Raw genomic sequence first — 20,166 nt, forward strand, 5'->3', positions numbered from 1 at the left:
AGCAAAGAAAATCATTAGACATTTTCATTCTTTTTAGTCCTTTGGATGCCAGTAATGACTGCAAGTAAGATATATATTTTGCACACAGCAGGAAAAGAAGATATGCAATTCAAAATTGTTTTTAAATAAAAAATACTAGATAGGTATTTTGTTTCCAAAGCAGCTTTTCTCTGCTGTCACTCTCATGATTTGCCCCTCTTTAGCTTCTCTTCTTCACCCAGTATTCTTCCAGTAAAGGCAACCCCAAGCTAAAATTATATTGTAAAGAGACAAAATTTTTCTACTTTCAACAGAACAAAAACTTTCTTTCCATAAAAATGGAAATGTTCGTATAAACTTTAAAAACTATTTTAAATCCTACATGCTTCTTTCAGGTTTCCATTATTTACAACTATCTACAAGATCTGCTACGAGGGTCGAGATATCCAGGAGTTCATCATGTGCCTGCAGAACCACCCAGAGCACATGTAGAGATCCCTTCTCCTCACCTGGCTGAATTCTCACCTTCCTGGGACTTCTGTCCACTCCATGGCATTTGAAGTAGAGAAACAGGTTGTGTGACACTTGCTGTAAAAGCAGCAAAGAATGTATTTCATTCTCCTTGTCCTGGGGGTAAAAACATCTGCCTTTAATTTCAACATTATACTTAAGGAATAGGAAACAAATTTAAAACTTAACAGTATTTCATTTGAGTTAGTAACATGGGTATTCCCCTATAATTATTTTCTTGTTGACTGAAAACAGTTCCCCTTGCAATTTCTACAACAGAGCTAAATAGCTCACATAAAACTCAACATTTTACCTACAGTTACTTACAGAATGGTACAAAATATAGAAAAATCAAATAACTCAAACAGATAAATTATAGTTTAAAAAAATTCCAGGAGCAGTTAGATGCAATTGCACAGGCAAATGCTGGATTTCTGTAATTCTCCTCAAACACAAAAAACATTTTGTATTTTGGGACGTTTAGGCATGCCTTGATTTTGTTTCCCAGTATAAGCATCTTTGAAAAAAATAGGTACTGTGCTCAGACACACATGAATGTTCATTATACATTCAAATATATAGATAAAACAGTGCAAGGGGTGGGGAAAAGGAGAAGGGGTTTGGGATGGGTGTGTTGTTTGTTTCAAATCTAGGATGCTAGGAATCTTCACTAGTAATCTGACCTTGATTAAATTTACTCTATTCCTTTAAAATACAGAAAAAAAAACCTGGAATTACCAAAGACAATTTTGTTAGCTCAACAAGTCCTCATCATTAATTGGTACCAGCTAAGAGGGGAGAAGTGGAGGCTGACAGGGAGATGTACCCAGGGCTCAGCCTGCAGATATTTTGAGGGTAACCAGTAACAGTGACAAACCCTCTGTGATACTTGAGTTTTTGTACTTGTATGGAAACGACCGCTATAGACGCACAGAACTCCTGTAAACTGGCATTTCACACCAGGCTGCATTTTAGCTGCACTGGGCAACTCCACTGGGCTGACACCAGTGCAGCTCCCAGGCTGCAGAGCTGTGTCCTGGTCCTGCTCAAGCAGCACATCTTACACTCCAGGAGAGAGATCTCCTTCTGCTTCTGAATTTTAAACACAAACTGGGTTCACACACCAGGGTTTTTTTATTGTGCTATCAGTGGCATAAATTTTAGAAACATTGAAGTTTTTAAACCTTATAGCTGTACTTGGGTAACTTTACATACTTAATGTTTTTCAGAGTTAAAACCATCTACAAAATGAACAGTGGAGCATTTTATAAGCTTTAATCCCCTTTTGAAATACTTCTATTTTGAGAGAAGGCAAACAAAAAGGAAGAGTAACCTACTTTTGCTGTGCTTTATCAGATTTTCTGAAATAGCAGAGAGGAAGGCAAGTTTTTTAGATCTATGTACTTGCTGTCATATTGCTTAGAGGAAAAAATGAGTTAATTATAAAATGATTTCAACTAATTTTAGAGAAATTATAGGTCTTTCACATTTACCAGAGTAATATATAAAAAATAATGTATTGTAATTACAAATATATTGTAAAAATCTCAGTCTCACAGCTAGCAAAGCTAGCTCAGATACCAAAACCAGTGGCTGCAGCATCCTTGATCCTGCTGAACAGCAGCAAGGGTAGCTCAGCTCCTCCTGCTCAGACTCCAGACACAGCCAACAGCTCAGGGCTGTGCAGAGCAACACCAACATTCCTGCCACTGAAATGGGAATCATGTGGCCAAATCCTTCACACAAAGCAGGGAATTTATGATCTTCAATCTCAAGTGGAAAAATACTTACACATTGCACAGTTTTGAAGTATCAAGTACATGAGGATGGGATAGAGAATTCAGGAACCTCCTTCCTTCACCATCAGACTGAATTTCTGATAAGTCATGTATGAGATAATAATAACATAGAATATTTTACATTCAAAGTGTATCAAATAGCAGTTTAATAAAGTGATCAATATGCAGACTTGATGCAATTTCATTTTTCAGCATTCTCACAAAATAAATGATGTTGTAATAGTGGTCCTGTATTTCACTTATTCTTGCAGTTAATCATTGTCAGTTCTCAAAGAAAAGGACAAGAAGAATTAGTATTCTACAGATTTTATTGAATAACAGTTTTTTCTTCTGTTGCATGTCATACCTTTTTTAAACAGCAAAATAAGGAAAATTTTCCTCCATAAATAACACAAATTAGCCCTTTTATTTCAGTCCAGCCAAAATCTGTGTAAAATAGTTAGTTCTGTATTTGGTACATTCTGTACCAAAATAGGAAACACATGTTCAAGATCAGCCAGTTCTCTCAAAACAGTTGTTTTATCTCCAAGGTAAGGTTCACATTAAAAAGGCAACATTTGGAAGTCTGGTAGTTTAATATCAAATTATTCAGTGCACGAACAGCCCCAGATCCTGAAGGGCAGTATATACATGCAAGCAGCCATCCACACATCCAGACAAGCTAAAAACAGGGGTTCAGTCTTGCAGGGAAAACACCTTGAGCTGCTCAGCTGGCTGAAAATCACTTCTTGGAAATTCAGGGGAAGGAAGGATGTACACCTCCCTCTCTACTGAATATCATCAAGCAGAAAGATTCGCAAGACAGGATTTAAAAGCAACTGGCCCTCATAAGGGATTGTGGATATGTCTGCTCTCAGCCATCAGTCTCTCCAGTTTATTAGTGCTTAGCAGAAACAATGAGCTGCATTGGACTGACAGTCAATTAATGGGGGATATAATTCTCTTTCACTTATTAACCTGCATCAAGGGCTGTGACAGTATCCCAAGACCTCAACTCATTTCAGGAGGAATGAATTGCTGCTTTTCAATGTGATTTTACTTGCTGAATTCTCCAGGAAAAAGCTATCCTTCCTCCTTATAATTGCAACACTAGAAAAAATGTGTTCCTAAAATATGACTTGCTTCAACTTCTAATTGAAATTATTTGAACTACTGGGATCAAAAACAACTGCAAGACTAATTTACTTCCTTAACAAAAATGGAATATTTTTTAAAAACTATTAAGTTAAAACTGTGGACACTATACACTGAAAATATTTATGTTACAGATGAGAAAACTCATGCATCTCAGCACAACTTCCAGGGCTCCTGCTGCCCAGTCTTCTCTGGGCACACAAAGTCTTCTCTGGTGGAAACACAAAGGCTTAAATGGGCTGTATTTCCAAGTTTTAACACTTAAGAGATGCAACAGAAGGGACAGGTCATGTGTGGTCAGGACACCTAACACAGCACACTTTGTAGTTACTTAAAAGAATTCTGAATTTTACAGCAGAAACTACACTTAAGGCTACATAACTGATCTGCTCAAGCTACAATTTTAGCTGTGTTTGATACTAAAAAATGGCTTATGCTTCCTACTGTAGTAATTTTACTCTTAAAAACCTGAGACATGATTTTACTTAATTCATGTTAAGATCTGGAAGTTCACAGCAGGCTAAAAGCTGAACGCAAAGACAAACAGAACTGAGGTAGTCAGCTTCACTCAAATATTGTGTATGACAGCTACCAATTCATTGCCACTTTAAGCTGACACATACCTTGGCAGTTCCCACAAGGCTACAGCTGCTAGCAGCTGCTAACCCACAGGTGGGATAGAAGATGTTGCATTTTTCTGAATAAAGTACCTTCTGTACCCGACCCCCCAAAGTCACATCCAGTTCTGCAGTTCACAAGCAGCTGAAGGGCTGCACAACAAAGGAATTACGACTGAAATCTCAGATTATTAAGGCAGTAGCAGTTTTACTTCACTGGATTCACTGATGCAGCTACTTAGCAGGTACTGGTGAACCTGACCACAACAGGCCGATAGATTCTTCCCTGTCAGTACAAAGCACTACACCCCCTTTCTTTAATTAATACATTAATTCAGGAGTAGGTTAGCATCAACTTTCCAAGCCGTCTTTCAGTTAATTCTCAAAAAGAGAGATTAAAAGAAAAGCCCTCAAGATAAACTGTGTAGAAGATAAAAATATTCAATTAAATATGACAAATCTCACACTTAGACAGGAGACCAGCATATCAAATACTGAGCACAATAAATAAACACCAGTTAAAAAGTTTAACAGTTATAAAGTTAACCAGAAAGTTCAGACAGTGCAAACATTTCACAGTAAGAAAAAATAACCAGTAATTTCTTTTCAAGTATCAAAAGCATTGTTGTTGAGTGATACCATTTCAACTGTATTATTGCACAACAGACAAAAAGTACAATATCAGCCTCTGGGACCTAATCTCAAACCTTCATATTATCCAAGCACCTAGCCTCAAATCTTTATGTATTGTCAAACCTTTATGTTTTCCAGGTACCAGTTTACATTGACTGTTTTGTGGATATATTAAAATAATTAGTGTTCACCTATCAATCTGACTGTTTCATAATTCGGTTTGTACAATTTTAAAGCATTTGAGTCCTGACTTGTATTGCTTCTCCAAGACACTGATTTAAGGCTAACCTAGGCCTTGTGTAATTCACAGCAAGCTTAATCTGCAGTTAAGAAGAACTAGCTCAGTGCAAGGTGCTCTCAACTCTGATGTCTTCACACAGTTTAAGGTTGCACCTTACTTGCCTCAGCAGTGTCATAAGAGTTTCCTTAAATAAAAAAAAACCCCAACAAAATCAAGTCCAGTAGGCACAAAGAATTTCTTACAATCATGATGATGATGGAAGTCCTATTATTACAGTATAATAGTAGCTAAAGTTTTACTCCATCTCCCTACCTTCCATTTAGGAAAGGGATCCAGTCATTGACAATTATAATATCACAGAACATTTTAAGAAGCATCTTTCTCTCTATATCTGCATTTTTTAGTGCACTGAGCATGTCTGCTCCCTTAAATTTAACACTTTTCCAGGAGTGAAAACTGTCCTGAAAGGACAGACAGTGGAGTGAACTACAAAGAATTCTTTACCTCTGAACAGGATTATTTGCTACACATTATAATCAGAAATAAATAAAAACATCCTTACAAGGATCCTATAGAGCAGCTGTCCTTACCTTAACAGATTTTACTCATTTCATTCCTCTTATGTATTTTGTCATCAAGTGATTAATTTTGTAGCAAGGTGTGCCCTCATGTGGCTCAAACCATCTAATTCTCAACTTACTACAAATACTCAAATAATCCATAATATTTACATGTCCAAAAAATAGTAGAGGGAAGAAAAAAAAAAAGAAAACAAATTAGGCTTTCCTTACACATTCAATATAGTTTTTGGTCTAGAGACATCAGCATGATCCTGTAAGATTATAGCTGCCATTGCTACTGGTTTGCTCTTGAACAAGAAGTGAGAACATCTGCAGTAATGTTCATTCTAGTTTTGAAACAATAATGCCATTATTCGAGAAACAAACCAACAAAATAAAAAATAATCATAAATCCTATCCCAAATTTACAGTCTGAGTATCAGTACTGAAATGCATTTGCCTAGCAAACTCCAGAGAATATTCAAATGTGATGTATTTCACAGTAGAACAGACACATGCTAAACGAAAATGGGATTTCTAGACAGTTGTACTGGTTACAAGTCTGAAATTCCGTTTTGTGCATGTAGGAAGATGCAATGAACCCCAGGAATTAGCTGTTTTACCTAGTATGAATTCTGAGGGGGCTCAAAGCTGCAGAATACAGTTGTGGAGGCAGCTGCCAACCACTAGTCTATCCCAATACATTTTTTCCTCCCCCATAATTGTAAGAATTAGCAAAACAAACCAATAAATTACCAGCCTCTTTAGACCTTGGTTATCAGCAGTGATGACAACTGATTTTTACATGGCTTTTGACTAAACCACTGAGGTATATTTCCAATCTGATGATGCTTTGCTACCAATCACACAACAGATGTAACAAAAAACACAAGCTCTCAGTTCTATTACAGAAGAGTTCTCATTTTGAATGTTGACTGAGCTGCCAGGTTGTCTAAGACAGTTGGCAAAGTGGATCTTGTTACTGCATCAAAAAAAACATAGGTTGCAATTCAGGAAAATACTGGCACTTGAGACAACAAGGTAAACCTTTCTCCTCTCAAAACTCTTCCTGCTTTCGTCAGCATCTCCCTGACTACTGCGTGCAGTGATACTTGCCAGGGGAGATGAGGTTCAGCAGGAGAGAGCTGCCTGTAGACACAAAGCCCCTGTGCTCCACAGGTGCAGCAGGATGGGTATTATCTCAGAACTTCTTCTTGCCCCAAGCTCAAGTCTATGTGCAGAGAAACAATCCTGTTAGCAGGGGAACTAAGTTGGCCACCAGCAGCCAAAGGGTTACAACCAGGCTGGACGAGCAGGAGCATAAGTCTGAAACAAAAATAAAATAAAAAACTATAAATTTTACATTTAAAGACAAGATAAAATAAGAGAACACTAAAAAACACCAAAGAGTTAAAATAAACCTCTTGACAAAACATTAACTGGTTTTTAGTGAATTAAGCTTTCTACCTTCCTCAAAAAGAAAAGAGACACTGATCTTTCTGCATTACATCACAAACATTATCAATAGGAGGTTATACAAGTGAGAACACACTTTCCACCAAGGTAATAATTTTTAAAAATATAATAATGATATGGCCTTCAAAACCCGGGTTTGATTTCCTGGTTCCCAGGTTAAATAGATTTCTGGGATGATTACCAGAAGCAGACATGAAAGGAAGGCATTATGTTTCAGACACATTTCTCCTGTGTTAGTCACTATTCTGCATGACTGCACAGCAAAAAGCAGGGCACCTTTGCTATTTGCCTTTACCTCCCACACCTGGGATCTTAAAATAGCCATAGCCTTCCTTTCCTGTTCCTGACAGTCAGAGCTGACACAAATCTTTGACGTTTTCAGATATTTAATACTGAAGTTTCACTTCAGCAAAAAAGGCAACCTACCAATGGGTGCAGCTCTTGTTAAGTTAGAAGCTGGAGGATCCCTCTCTGGGGGACAGGAGTCACAGAAGTCTGAACAGGCTGGGCAAATCAGGTTGCCAACGTGGATCCAGCCATTCATCTGAATGCTCACAGTCAACACCTGGCCTGAGCGGCTGCACAAATACACAGTGTCCTTGACCCACACATGCAGCCCTTGTGGAGAACAAGAAACCTTAAAATAAAAGAGTCAAGTCTGTATTATGATTTATCAGAAGCACAGATTAACTGCAAGTATTTTAATGCAATCTGAAAAACTATGAGATTCAGGAATGCTTTAAAGCACCGACTATACTCTTTTTGTGCAATTATGCAGATCAGCTGAGAATGAGTAAAATTTGGCTTCTGCTAAAGACTACATTTGTAGAGTTGTAGAGTTACTGAATGTGACACCCTTAGTGAGACAGTTCCAAAGAAAACGAGGATAATGATAAATAAGTGACATGAGCACTGTGCTTTCTACTGCTGAAAAATCAGACTGACTAATTAATATTAAGCTTCAACAACAGAATACTTCATGGAAGTATTCCTTCTTAGCTGAGGATAAAGTGTCATAGGGTAAGACAGATAATGTTCCTAGTGAGACTGGAAGCCATCCCAGCAGTCACACACTTAACATATCTAAATTACAGGCTTATGGTTGGAAGATTGTTTCAAAGTATGTTATATGATCTGAAGATTATAATGTCCAGTGTACAAGTGCAAAGTTCTAACAGTCACAACCTACATTTTAAGCCCGATTTTACCCTTTAGGGTTATTAAAAAAAGAACCCACCAAAAACCTTACCACCAAAATACTTACTTGATAACATCCACTACCCCAGTCAGGGTAACTGAGTTTCCTCCTGCATTGTTCCATGACAAATGCAGATTTCTGAATAAGACATACAGAGTTTGGTCCATATTTCTCTGCACCATAGTTTTTGGTAGGATCTAAGGCAGAAGGAATATACTGAATTACAACTTAACCAGTGGAACAGAAAGCCCACACCAACTAAAAAAGGCTATCTAATCAACGTCCCCACGCACAATTCAAGGTTTACTTTTAGAATATTTCAGGCCTTGAATTATTATCAATTTGGGAATTATACAGTCTTGAAAATAACGTGGGAAGAAACACAAGATTTAAGAAACAAACAAAATAATCAACTAACTACAACAAAAAAAACCAAACCCCAACGAGCAAGCACTTTCCATCAGAGCCACGTGGTTATGTTTGCCCTCAGCTGTGATTGCTGGCTTGAGGGCAGAAGGTGCTTGTTTTTGAAAGAACTGCACAGACAGGTAATATCCTACAGCATTGTGGAGCTCTGCAATACTGAACATCCAAGCATTACTCTAGGAGACAAGCCCATGTTCTGGAAACTTGCAAAGATCCTGGCCTTAAATAAAAAAACCTACAAAGGTGAAAAGTGCAATTATGTTTCAGAGACTCAATAAACAACCCTGTCACCCCCCATCCTCTGTCTTGTATTTGGATCATTTGGGGTAAGTATCTGTTCATTCTTATGCAATTCCTGCATTAGATATGTTAGTTTGCCTCAGGTGCACAGAATAGTTGTGCTATGATTCTCACCACAGCAGTGTTCAGACAGCTGGTGGTGTGAAACTTCATGAGTGAAAAAATTCACAAGCAATTAGTTTGAATATGCAGCAAGTCCATTTCATGTTAACAAATGCAATCTCTGCAATACCACCCTCAAGTCCTAAATACTGACCTGGCTGGTTTTCAATTATTCTACAGTCTGAACTGCGCTGAAATTCACCACTTAAATGCCAGCTGAATTCCTGACTAAAGGGACAATAGTCAGCAATTTCTACTGAGCCACCATAGTAAGGCAATTCTTCTGCTGGTACTCCATTAAGATTGTCAAAGTACTGCAAAACAAAATACAGTAGTGAAGCAGGTTGTGCAAAGGCAAGTACACAGCTGTTTAATAGACCAAATCATTACAGCTACAAGAACATCAGCTGTTACTACTCAGGAATTCTATTAACAGCACCTTACAATACCCATGAACTGATAAGCCAGAAATCTCTGCATATAAAGCAGAGATTCATATCTGTCAACTTCTGCCCCTGATTCCCCACTTTGTAAAAATTTCATTCTTTGGATGTAAACAAAGATTTCTTAGTGTGCAGTGACAAAGGGCAGAAGTCTAGGGGAAAAAATCCCTCAAACAAGATATTTTGGGGGATTTCTGTTACACAGCAACATTTCTATCTGGTATTTGGCTAGACAGCCAAGCAACATAATTTTTTTCTTTTATTAAGATCACAAGGAATTTTTATCAGACTTCAGACTCCTTGTAATAAACTAGGTAGGCATTTTTCACAGTACCTACTGTCATTTGACAGTTCAGGAAAAAAAGAAAAACTGAAACAGATATAATGATCAGGCTGCAAAGCTCAACAATGAAAACACTTCAGTTCTTTATAAAGCAGGATCCATTATACCTGATATTCCTGAGGTAACTGCTTTGGAAACTTCTGCAAGTTGCACACTGCTACTGCTCTTTGGTCCTGTCTGCAGGTTAACTGCAAAGGATTACTCCTCAAAGTATCGCAGTATGGACTGATTAATTGCTTCCTCAAAAACAAAAAGCAAACAAAAACAGAATAAAAATCACATGAGATCAATTAAACTGCTTTACATAAGCAGCCTGTCAAGACTGTTCATTCCCATTCTCCCCTGACTCAGTTAATCACACAAAGAAGCACTGACCTCTTCTCTGGAGGCTAGATTTTCTTATTTGTCTAGCTATGACCTGTCTGATTTAAAGAATATCAAGCCAGCAAGCAAAATTACATTGTGTTCACCTGTTTAGTTTTAATGACACTGCTTTGCAAACTTTAAAGAAAAAAGCACACAAACAAAACAGGCCTACTATGCAGCTGTGTCCTAGAAATCCATGAGGATTGTAAAGAACAAATAAGGTAGGCTGTGTTTTGAAGATGGCTATTATCTCCTTTGGTTGCTTTCAGTACAGTCCAGAAATGCAAAATGACACAGGTTGCATACCCAATTAAAAGGGACAAAATAAGAAAGCAAACACTTTTAAAGTCCTACCTGTCCTCTCTAGAGCAGAGCCTTCTCATAGTAAATGCATTCTACACTCTAAGATGTTTGCCTCTGTACTTACTATAATTTTTCAGCTCTACTGACCTCTACCTCTTTCTATTACATCTGAAGGACAAATGTAAACAAGCATCAGGGTTTCCTCTTTATTTTTAATTTCTTTTTAAAGATTGTTCTTACTTTTGTCTCTTCTGGTCAATCCAGAATTTGCAGCTCTTCATTACAAAGTCACAGCCTTTATTGCGTCCCCAGTCTAATTTCTCTGCCATGCTGTAATTTGCTTTATACCACCTGTAAAGATATTTTGAAATGAGAATACAGTTACTTCAAAAATTACTGTTCTGATTAATAAAACAGCAGTTCAAAGAATTTCATATTATGCCTTAAGGTTCTCAAATTAAGAAAAAGGGAAAGTGCACTCCCTTCTGCCTATTAAAAAATACATTATGATTTTGCTATTTTTCAAGTCACAATGAACTAGAAGAAAATTCTGTGAGCTGCAAAGGAACAGTGCATACAGAAAAATGAAACCTTAGGCAATTTCTGCTTTCTATCTGCAAGGAGAGCTGAAAATAAAAACGAATATGTATTGCATGCAACTGAAAGAAGACTTACATTAAAAGAAAAAGTAAATAGATGCTACAAACAGCACTTTGCATTGCAATGCCTGCCTTTTTAAGGCTAGGTTAAGAACGAATTTTAAAACACATGAAGAAAAAAGTAATGTACAAAGTATGACTCCTTGTCTAATGCAAAGCTAATTATGCTGATCATCTACTCTGCAGCAGAGGGATAAGTGCAAGTGCATAAATTTGAAATAAAATCAGGTACAATGAAAACCAAACAAATGAGCCAAACCCCACCCTCCCATTCTTAATTCTTACCCTGTGTCTTCCATTAATGCTAAGGTGATCCTGGAAAAGACTCGATTCTGAGTGTGGGATCCAGTCATTGCTTCATTCTGAAAGTTACCAGTTACGATTGGTAAGCCACTCAAATTCATTATTTTAAGAAAATGCTTCTTTTCTTACAATAAATAGCCTCTTTTTACTATTGACAATCAAATCCCATAATCCTTCATAAAAAGACTGTCCTGAAACATTTCCCTTCTTGTTTACCTCACTGCAGAAAACAATGACTAGACAATGACCTCTACCAAAAATGCCACACAGGGCTAAGTCACAAACAAAAATTAGCTTAAATGCTAAGAGAGAAATAAGTGTTTTCTTGATCAGGCCAGGTTCTGGAGGAGGCACAGCAAAAAGCTAAAGCCAGGGCAAGTGAATAAGTCAAGGTAATAAACAGAATCTTTAAGTATTTAAGAGGCAGAGGGCAACAAAACTCAGTTGACTCAAAGGAATACCCCCTTCGCCATAAAATGGGAGCAAACCTTCTTGAAAGGGTAAACGGCAGACAGGAGTGAGGAGTTTTAGTAACACTTGATCTCATACTCTGAGACTTAGCAGGCTTATAGAAGCTGGACATTTAAATATTTAAGTATCAAGTACTATTTGTGATGCATTTCAATGAGGTTTGACACTCCTGCATTTTCAAGGCTCCAGTAGGTACCACAAAAAAACCTAAAAATCAAGGCACAGGGAGCAGATGTTGACACATCCCCTTCCATTCCTTAGTATCAGCACAAACCTCCAACAACCTCTTCTCCCAGTGATTGAGCTCAGTACCCATGCCACCTTGATTTTCAAGCTCCATTCCCTCTAGAATTGGACAATTAAAATGTTTTCTGGCTTCTTCCTAAAAAGAAAACATTTCAACACAACTCTCAAAATACTGAGATGAATACCCTCATCCAGACCTAGTGATCTAGAATTATCTATTAAAAGTACTTCAGCATTTCTTTTTCTACCATTTGGTTTTCAACTCAGAGGCTGACTAAGAAAACACCCCAACAGCCAGCCTATCAAATTATCTATTCATCTCCTTGAAATAAACGAGCAAAATCAGGGGTAATTAATCCATGTTTTCTCTATATACTGTCTTAGATCTAAAACAAAAAGATTATTTGTGGCCAAATGTGATTAAACACTAAGACTTATTTCCAAATCCAATTTGTTACACTTCAGCATATGTTCTGTTGGGGGCACAAAGATAGAGCCTGAGGCGTGGGAAGCAAGAGAGATTTCCAAAAATCCTTGAGGAATTTCTTTTTAAACATGACAAAATATTAAAGAAGTGTGAGGTGTTTTAAGTCTGTAGGAAAACATCTAACGAGTAGGATTAAGGAATTTCTTCAACATCAGTTTTGCTTAACCTTACATAATTTACCTTCCAGTCCCATTACTATGTCAATTTATTTATTTCATACTGTCACCCATTTTCTACTTTACTTTAGCTACACCTTCTCAATTACACAACGTTGATGGCACGGGTTTTGAGCCATACTTTCAGGAAAGGTATTCTCTGAAATATTAAGAAATATTTATACTAAAGAATGTCCTGGCAACCTTGGCACACAAAGCTTGAAAGGTAATGCACACTTACGACCACCCGAGGTGTCACCAGAAGATGAACAGCATGGCGCAGCATTTTGCCACCACGTACGTCCCACAGCCTCACTGCTTTATGAACAACTTTACTGCTCCACTGATACAAACCTAGGCTGTAAGGAGAAGGTTTGGTTACAAATCCTTCCCACAAAGACTGTGCAAAGATCTATCACCATAAGAAACAGAATCATGGATAATCTCTACACACCCTCATGCTTTCTAAATTTAAAAATGTTATCATGCAGCACTTCTCCTTTTTAACCTGCTTATAATAAACACAGCTGATTTAACAAGGCAATGTAAGATTATTTATAGACTCAAGGCGGATTTTCTACAGTTACCAAAAATATATAAAATTAAATAAAACCTCTCAGTATTGATATTATTAAAAAAAAAGCTCTCTACCTTTCCATCTCCTAGAAGAATATCTACAATACCAACTAAAAAAAAAAAGCAAACTGCTCATTCTACAAATCATAAAATTCCCACAGCAGATTACAAACATCGTTCATCCTGCATAATCATAAATCTTGACTGATTAAATCTTAAAATTAACTGCACTGACATTAGACAGCATGGATAAATGTGAGGCTTAACTTCAGCCTTCTGATAAATGAAATCCTGTCTTAGTTTGTAGTATATGTGGACAATATAAGTGCTTAATGGCAATGTAAAGAAAGACTAGAGAGTCATCACACACCACTTTTTGAACATTATAAAGGAAAGACACTCTAATAATGGAATGAAGTTGAATTTTCAACAGGCAAGAATACACCCTAAAAAAGCAACATGTAAACCTCCTTCAGAGGGAGTATCAAGAGGGCCAAAGAATATGTAATACCTTTCATTAAAAGGAGGAAGGCCATCTGCATATCTTGGTGTCAAAGGCTTTCCATCATCATCACGATAAAATGCAAACAGTCCAGCAGAGAAACCCTTCAAGTCAAAAAACAAGCACATGGAAACCTTTGGTAAGACATTCATATACAAAATCAAACACCATGAAAGAGTCCCCACACCCACCAGAGACACACTGGAAGTACAACACTCCAAGGCAATTAATACAAATTGAAGGACGCAAAGCAAGAGCTTTCCTCCACCAAACATCATTCTCTTGGCAAAAAGCTGGAGGCATGTGAGCAAGCAGGCATTCATTTCAGGGTAACATTTTATCAACCCTTACCAGTGCATGGATTATCTCGTGTTTCACTGTAGACAACATGCCAACAAATTCCTGAGCTTGAGTTGAAATCATGTTAGGGCACAAGTTAGCATATCCTGCTATTGGCCTGGAAGACAGTTTTAAAGTTAAATGGTTTTTGGTAAAATACTACAAAATTCAAATCATTATTCACTTGAAGCAGCAGAAGATTTAAAGAAAATATAGACTAATGTAAAAATATGTCCTTCCCAATAATTTATAAGTATCTGTTAGTAATACAGTGAGTAGTTTACTGTTGGGATCAGGAGGGGTGGGATGGGGTCAATCAGTCTCTATATTCAGTATTCTGCTCAGGTGTCAGTGACAACAGTGCAAGGGACCTGAATTTTAGGTAAGATCCTAGGGAGATACAAGTCTGTGACAGTGACTACAACTGAAATGGAAACAAAAGAGATATAAGTAGGAACTTGCATTCTGTAAGTTTGTGAAATCATGACATTCACCTCAACAGAAACAGGACCCTGACATAAAGTTTAAGCATTAACAGTGGAAGATCAGCTCCGAGTCCTGTGCCTCAACTCTGCAAGTTAAGCACTATTTGATGGGTTTGTGGTTTTACATAAATGCAGTGCTTGCCTATCTCAATAATGAGTCCTCCTTTGCTAAACAACAAAGGCAAACAATCAAATTCCACATCTGAACAATCAAAAAACTTGGAAGTTTAATTAAAAAGACAGTTTGCAACAGAGGGAATACTTGCCTGTCCATTTCAGCTTCCAGTTGGCAGTAGGCTGCATATGCAATGATATTTTCATGACCACACCTGTCAGTAGTGAGGGCACTGACATAGAGCACAAAGTCAGCATCTCGAACACCTTCCTGGTCAGGTGAGCCTGTGGGCCTGCGGTGCCAGTCACTGTCATTGTACACCCTGCATTGCTTTACAGTGTTCAAAGGGAACAATTAAAATACTTATAACCAAATTTTTGCATGACACAATTCAATTAGCTTGAAGCCAAGAATAAATCCTTCTGTAAGACAGCAGAAGAAAACGCCCTGTGAAGAACAGTAAACAAAACCAGAGCCAAGGAATAACTTTCAAATGACTAGCTCTTTTGATTTATTAGACACAAGGAAGGTGGCAGCTTTAAAAAAACAAACAAATAAAAAGGCTGCCAAGCTTCCCAGAATTAGCACCCTGTATTTCCTATAAATTAAAAAAAATTCTTGGCTCACAGAACTAGTATACATAAGTAGCAACAGCATTTCTCAGGTAATCTATCCTTTTAATGATACAGTCAAAACTTCCAAGTTAAAGAAAGAAAACTAGAAATCTACTGATCACATACTGTAGTTGAATCAAGAAAACAAGTCTGAAGCTGTTCTTGCACCATGCCCCTGAGTCAGTGGATAACCCCATCAAACAAGGTCTTCAAAAATCAACTATTAACTCTGTGAAATTCCAACTCATTGACCAAGGTGAATAACAAAGTGACTAGTGGCAATTTAGCAAGCTCCAAATCTTATCCTCTCTGTACAGGCCATAAGAACACATGCTCCAAAGATAGTGACCAGTTCCAATTTTTTTATTTGAGTTTTGATTCAACAATATAAACTACAGAAACTCACACTAATTTTAGTCTTTCTATTCTTTCATTCAGACTTAGTGATCTCCAGCGAACACGTCACTTATGCACAATTACCAATATTCACTTTTTCATTAGTTACCACAAACAGTAATATTTCAAAGATTAGGAAACACCTGGACAGCTGAGCTTACCTGGAGGTGTTTCTCAGGAACTATAACTGGCCCACACCTCGTATGGTCTGCACAGGCTTTTTGGCAATATCTGTGAGGGTCAGCTTTCCTCCTTAAATATTGGTTTGTCACACATTGCCTTCAATGAAACATTAAGTCAATTCTTTTATTATTAAAGGAGAATTACAGAATAATTCTACAGCACTATCTTGGTACTTAATATAACTTTCACTGTGAAAATTGTTAATTACCTTACCAAGGAAGACATAATACTTAATTAATAATGTTAATGGAGCACCCATAGGTTCAAAGAGAGATTAGGATCAAGTTCATAAATGGGGGTACACATAAAAGAAAACTGGCAGATTTGAATGTATAGATTTGAATACTTCTGCTACAACAAATGCTGGTTTTGCTTGTGGAAGATTGGCAGATTTGTAAAAGAGCATTTGCCACTGCCACTGGATCAGATGGGTCACTGATCTGATTCAGCAGGGCATTTCTTACATCCTAATCTTCTTTTAAAAGCTATGCAGCACAGTGTTAAATATCAAATATAGCAAGTGATTTGCAGCAGACTTCACACACCTGCTCAGCAATATAGCACCGGCAGATTTGCGCACTTGAAATGTCTTCTCCAAATAAGATATAGCTTGTGGGAAGAGTTTGTTCTGAAAAGAAGAAAAATCAGAGTCACCCAGTGGCAGTGCAGACACAACTCACCCTAAAGGCATCAACTACCAAGTTACAGCAAACTTGATAGATATTGTGGTATAGCAGAATAGGGGAAAGCCTGACTATCTAAGAAGTTCAGCTGTTACCAACATATTTAGGAAATATTTTGCTTCACCATTCCCATATGTTGTTATTGGAATGAGAAAATGGGAAGGAAACCAGTATTAATTAGAATGTACACTTTCAAATAAGCTTTTAAAAACTATATACACATTTATAACAAACACCTGTCAAACAACATGCAGCAGAACTCTGGAATCATTTGTTATGGAAGTATAATCTATACACAAAGCTTTGGTTTCCTGGACTAGAGGAATATTAAATTGCTAGCATTCAAGGTTTTAGTTAAACTGGCCTTAAACTTAATTTCATCCATGTAATAAACTACATGCAAACAAAAAGGGGAAGCAAATATAACATACCTTTATAAGGTGTCTTTTCTCAGGCAGCAAACTATATTGAAAAAAAAAAAATTACAAATGAGATTTAGTTAAGATTTCCATTCTCAGCCACGAAAAAAAAAAATCTGCTGCAACATCATACTCACTCCTCAACGCTTCTGTCATATACAATCTTAATTCTGAGCTGTTGATCCACGTTTCTCTTCGAGACGTGGTTTTCCTTTAGAGGAACTTGATAGAGAACCTGGCAGGGAGAGAGATGCGCTGGATGAGGCAGCTCGCCCGGGCTGACACAGCACCGGCGGCCCCGAGCCCTCGGCCGCTCCTCGCCGGGCAGCTCCGCTCCGGGCCGGCCCCTTCCCTCCGGCCCTTCCCTCAGCGGCAGGGGGATGCTCCGCGCCCGCCCGCCGTCCTTCGCGCCCACAGCCGCGGCGACGAGGCCAGACCCGGGACAGCAACGACGAGAAGGGACGGAGCAGCAGCGGGAACGGCCAACAAGGGAACCTCTCCCCCACAACAGCACGCGCAGCTGCCTGAAGACCCCCCGCCACCCCACCTGGTCGCCGCTGGGTAGGCGGTGGTCGCAGGAGGAGGAGGCGGAGGCGGAGGAAGGCAGCGGCAGGAGCAGCAGGAGCAGCAGGAGCCCGGCGGCGAAGGCGGCGAGCGGCGGGCGGCAGCAGCGGGTGGGCCGGGTGCGCCCGCCGCCCGGCTCGGCGGCCATCTTGGACTGCCCGTGCGGCGCGTCGCCATGGAGGCAGCGCCGGGGGAGCGGCCTCGGCCAATGGGCGGGCGGAGAGGGCGGGGCGGGAGCGGCGGGCGCTCCTGATTGGAGGCGGCGGCCCGAGGGGCGGGGCCGGGAGCTGAGGGGGAGGCGGCGCGAGGGGCGGACAGAGCTCCGTCCTGGCCGCGGCACAGCGGGGCCGGGGCCGCCGCTAAACGCCGGCGTCTACGCGGTTTGTGAACGCTTCCACCGCCTCCCTGGGCAGCCCATTCCAATGCTCGACCACCCCTTCTGTGAAGGGTTTTTTCCTAATGTTCAACCCAAACGCTTAAGGCTGTTTCTTCTTATCCTATCACTTGTAACCTGGGAGAAGAACCCGACCCTCACCTGGCTACAGCCTCCTGTCAGGGCATTGTAGACAGCAATAAGGTGCACCCCGAGCCTACTTTTCTCCAGGCTGAGCCTCCCCAGCTTTGTTCCCTTCTCTGGATGCACTCCAGCACCTAAATGCCTTTATAGTCGTGATGGGTTCAAAAATAAGGATAAAAATAAGCACAAGGCCTGAGATGCTTCATCAGTGCCCAGCACAAGGGACAATCACTGCCCTGGTCCTGTGGCCACACTATTGCTGATACAAGCCAGGGTGTCGCTGGCCATCTGGCCGTGGGCTGGTTCATATCCAGCCATCTGTCAAAACAGCACGCCCAGTTCCTTTTGTGCCTGGGATTTTATTTATCATAAACAACACTGCTTTTTCCCAGCTTCTCAGTCCACAAACACTGCACAACAGAGTATCCCCCAGTTTCTAGTATTGAAATGTCCAAAGAAACTTTCACCACCATCACCAGTGATAAAAATTATTTGGGTTTTCATAGTGCTTTATCTTGCAGTTCTGGCTGCTTTCCAAGATAAAAAAGGGTATAAAAAAGGCCACACAAATAGAAAGTGGTGTGAACTGGCTCTCCAAGCTGCTTGGTGACAGCAGTGGGAGAAGCCAGTGGATGCCTGGTGCTTTCAGCTAAACCAAGTTGCTCTGGCTGCTGAAGTGTTTCCATGACACAGAAAAGTACCCAAAAAAGCAGAGAAAGAAAAAAAGCATCCTCACCCTTTTACAGGGAGCAAAATCTTTTAAAGTGGGAATAGGTAAAATCTGCTTTGTTTTAAAGGGGAATTTACCCAGGACATTGATCTGAAGTGAGCACCTGCTGTGAAAAGCAGCAATTTTTCATATTGCAAATTCCAGACACTGTAAATCTTTTCCTGCAGGCATTGAGAACATCATGATGATGTTTTAAAACACCATGACAGCTATTTGCAGCCCAAGTCTTTCTTCAACTAAGGAAGAATATTTTCACATGGAATTTGTATGCACAAGTCATGCCACTCAGACAACACAAAAAAACCATTTTGTCTTCAAGGTCTTTATTGTATCATTGCAACATAATCAAAGGTGAAGCAACACTTCTAAGTGAAATGTGTTTCTGTAGCAGCTCAGCAATCCAATGTAGCTGCTTGAAATTACTTTTTTTTAAACTCCTGTATATGGCTTTTGGTTGGCAGTTTTACCATTATGGTGTGATTAAAAGCATGGCTTGTAAAAATGTAAAAATACCATTATTTACCTTTTTTAGAGAACTTTAAAAATTTTCAAATTGTTTCAGCACATGAACTGAGTTATACCTCTGTAGCTGACTCTGAAAATTGGTGATTCTACAGAAGAGTTAATGCTTCAGAATTGCAAAGAAAAAGTTAAAAGTCTCTCTTTACAGTCTTGAAAGATACAAAAGCAATGACTTTGTGGAAGTAATGGGAGGGAGGGGACTACAGAGAATTCCCCAACAAAATAAGCATGAATATAGTAATATATACCTAAGGAATAACCAAAGTATGCCAGGTTAACAGACATATAGGTAAGGGGGCTGAATAAATGCAAATTGCATGTTCATACTGGAATTCTTTTTCTTCCAGACTTTTAGCACCAACAAGGCTGAGTGGATACCTAAGAATGAATGAAAACTCTGCTGATGGGTGAGGTTAGAATCATAGCACTGCTTTGATTGGCAAAGACCTTTCAGGCCATTTTAAATAAATCCTCACAAGAAGGTGCCTTATGGTGACTGCTGGAAACAGGAACATGCAGAGGTGCCCTGACCTACCCCACACCTCTTACTGCTGGCCACAGGTAAAGCAGAGCAGCTTCCTCTCCTACCACTCCCCTCTGCCTTGCCTAGGAAGAAGTCAGAGCTGTTCTCACAGCTCTTGCCTACATCTCTGCATAACTGAACTTGAAATGTGATTACTGAAATAGCATGCTCTAAAATATTTGCTTAGGTTAGTCCTAGATAATTTGAAGACATTTTTCAACACATGGATAGATCAATAAAGAAGAAG

At 39.1% G+C, this 20,166-nt stretch overlaps 2 protein-coding genes across 2 annotated transcripts in view; one reads left to right on the plus strand and one right to left on the minus strand.

The window, feature by feature from the left end:
- LOC130255840 (glycerol-3-phosphate dehydrogenase [NAD(+)], cytoplasmic-like) overlaps positions 1 to 2,457 on the plus strand; it is a 25,833-nt gene extending 23,376 nt beyond the window's left edge. Inside the window, 1 exon segment of the mRNA XM_056496895.1 lies at positions 375 to 2,457. Within this exon segment, the coding sequence (XP_056352870.1) occupies positions 375 to 471 (97 nt within the window). The 3' untranslated portion in view covers positions 472 to 2,457.
- LMLN (leishmanolysin like peptidase) lies at positions 1,363 to 17,784 on the minus strand. Its single transcript, XM_056496109.1, has 17 exons — positions 17,611 to 17,784; positions 17,201 to 17,298; positions 17,076 to 17,106; positions 16,507 to 16,589; positions 15,940 to 16,057; positions 14,920 to 15,098; positions 14,181 to 14,286; positions 13,839 to 13,933; positions 12,993 to 13,110; positions 12,138 to 12,245; positions 11,375 to 11,451; positions 10,671 to 10,781; positions 9,869 to 10,001; positions 9,130 to 9,289; positions 8,214 to 8,344; positions 7,376 to 7,586; positions 1,363 to 6,799 (listed from the first exon to the last, which is right to left on the minus strand). The coding sequence occupies exons 1-17, from the start codon at positions 17,773 to 17,775 to the stop codon at positions 6,705 to 6,707; spliced, it is 2,019 nt and encodes a 672-aa protein (XP_056352084.1). The 5' UTR covers positions 17,776 to 17,784; the 3' UTR covers positions 1,363 to 6,704.
- Positions 17,785 to 20,166: the final 2,382 nt, after the last annotated feature.

This window comes from Oenanthe melanoleuca, chromosome 7 (genome assembly GCF_029582105.1).
Source record: "Oenanthe melanoleuca isolate GR-GAL-2019-014 chromosome 7, OMel1.0, whole genome shotgun sequence".
Lineage (NCBI taxonomy): Eukaryota > Metazoa > Chordata > Aves > Passeriformes > Muscicapidae > Oenanthe > Oenanthe melanoleuca.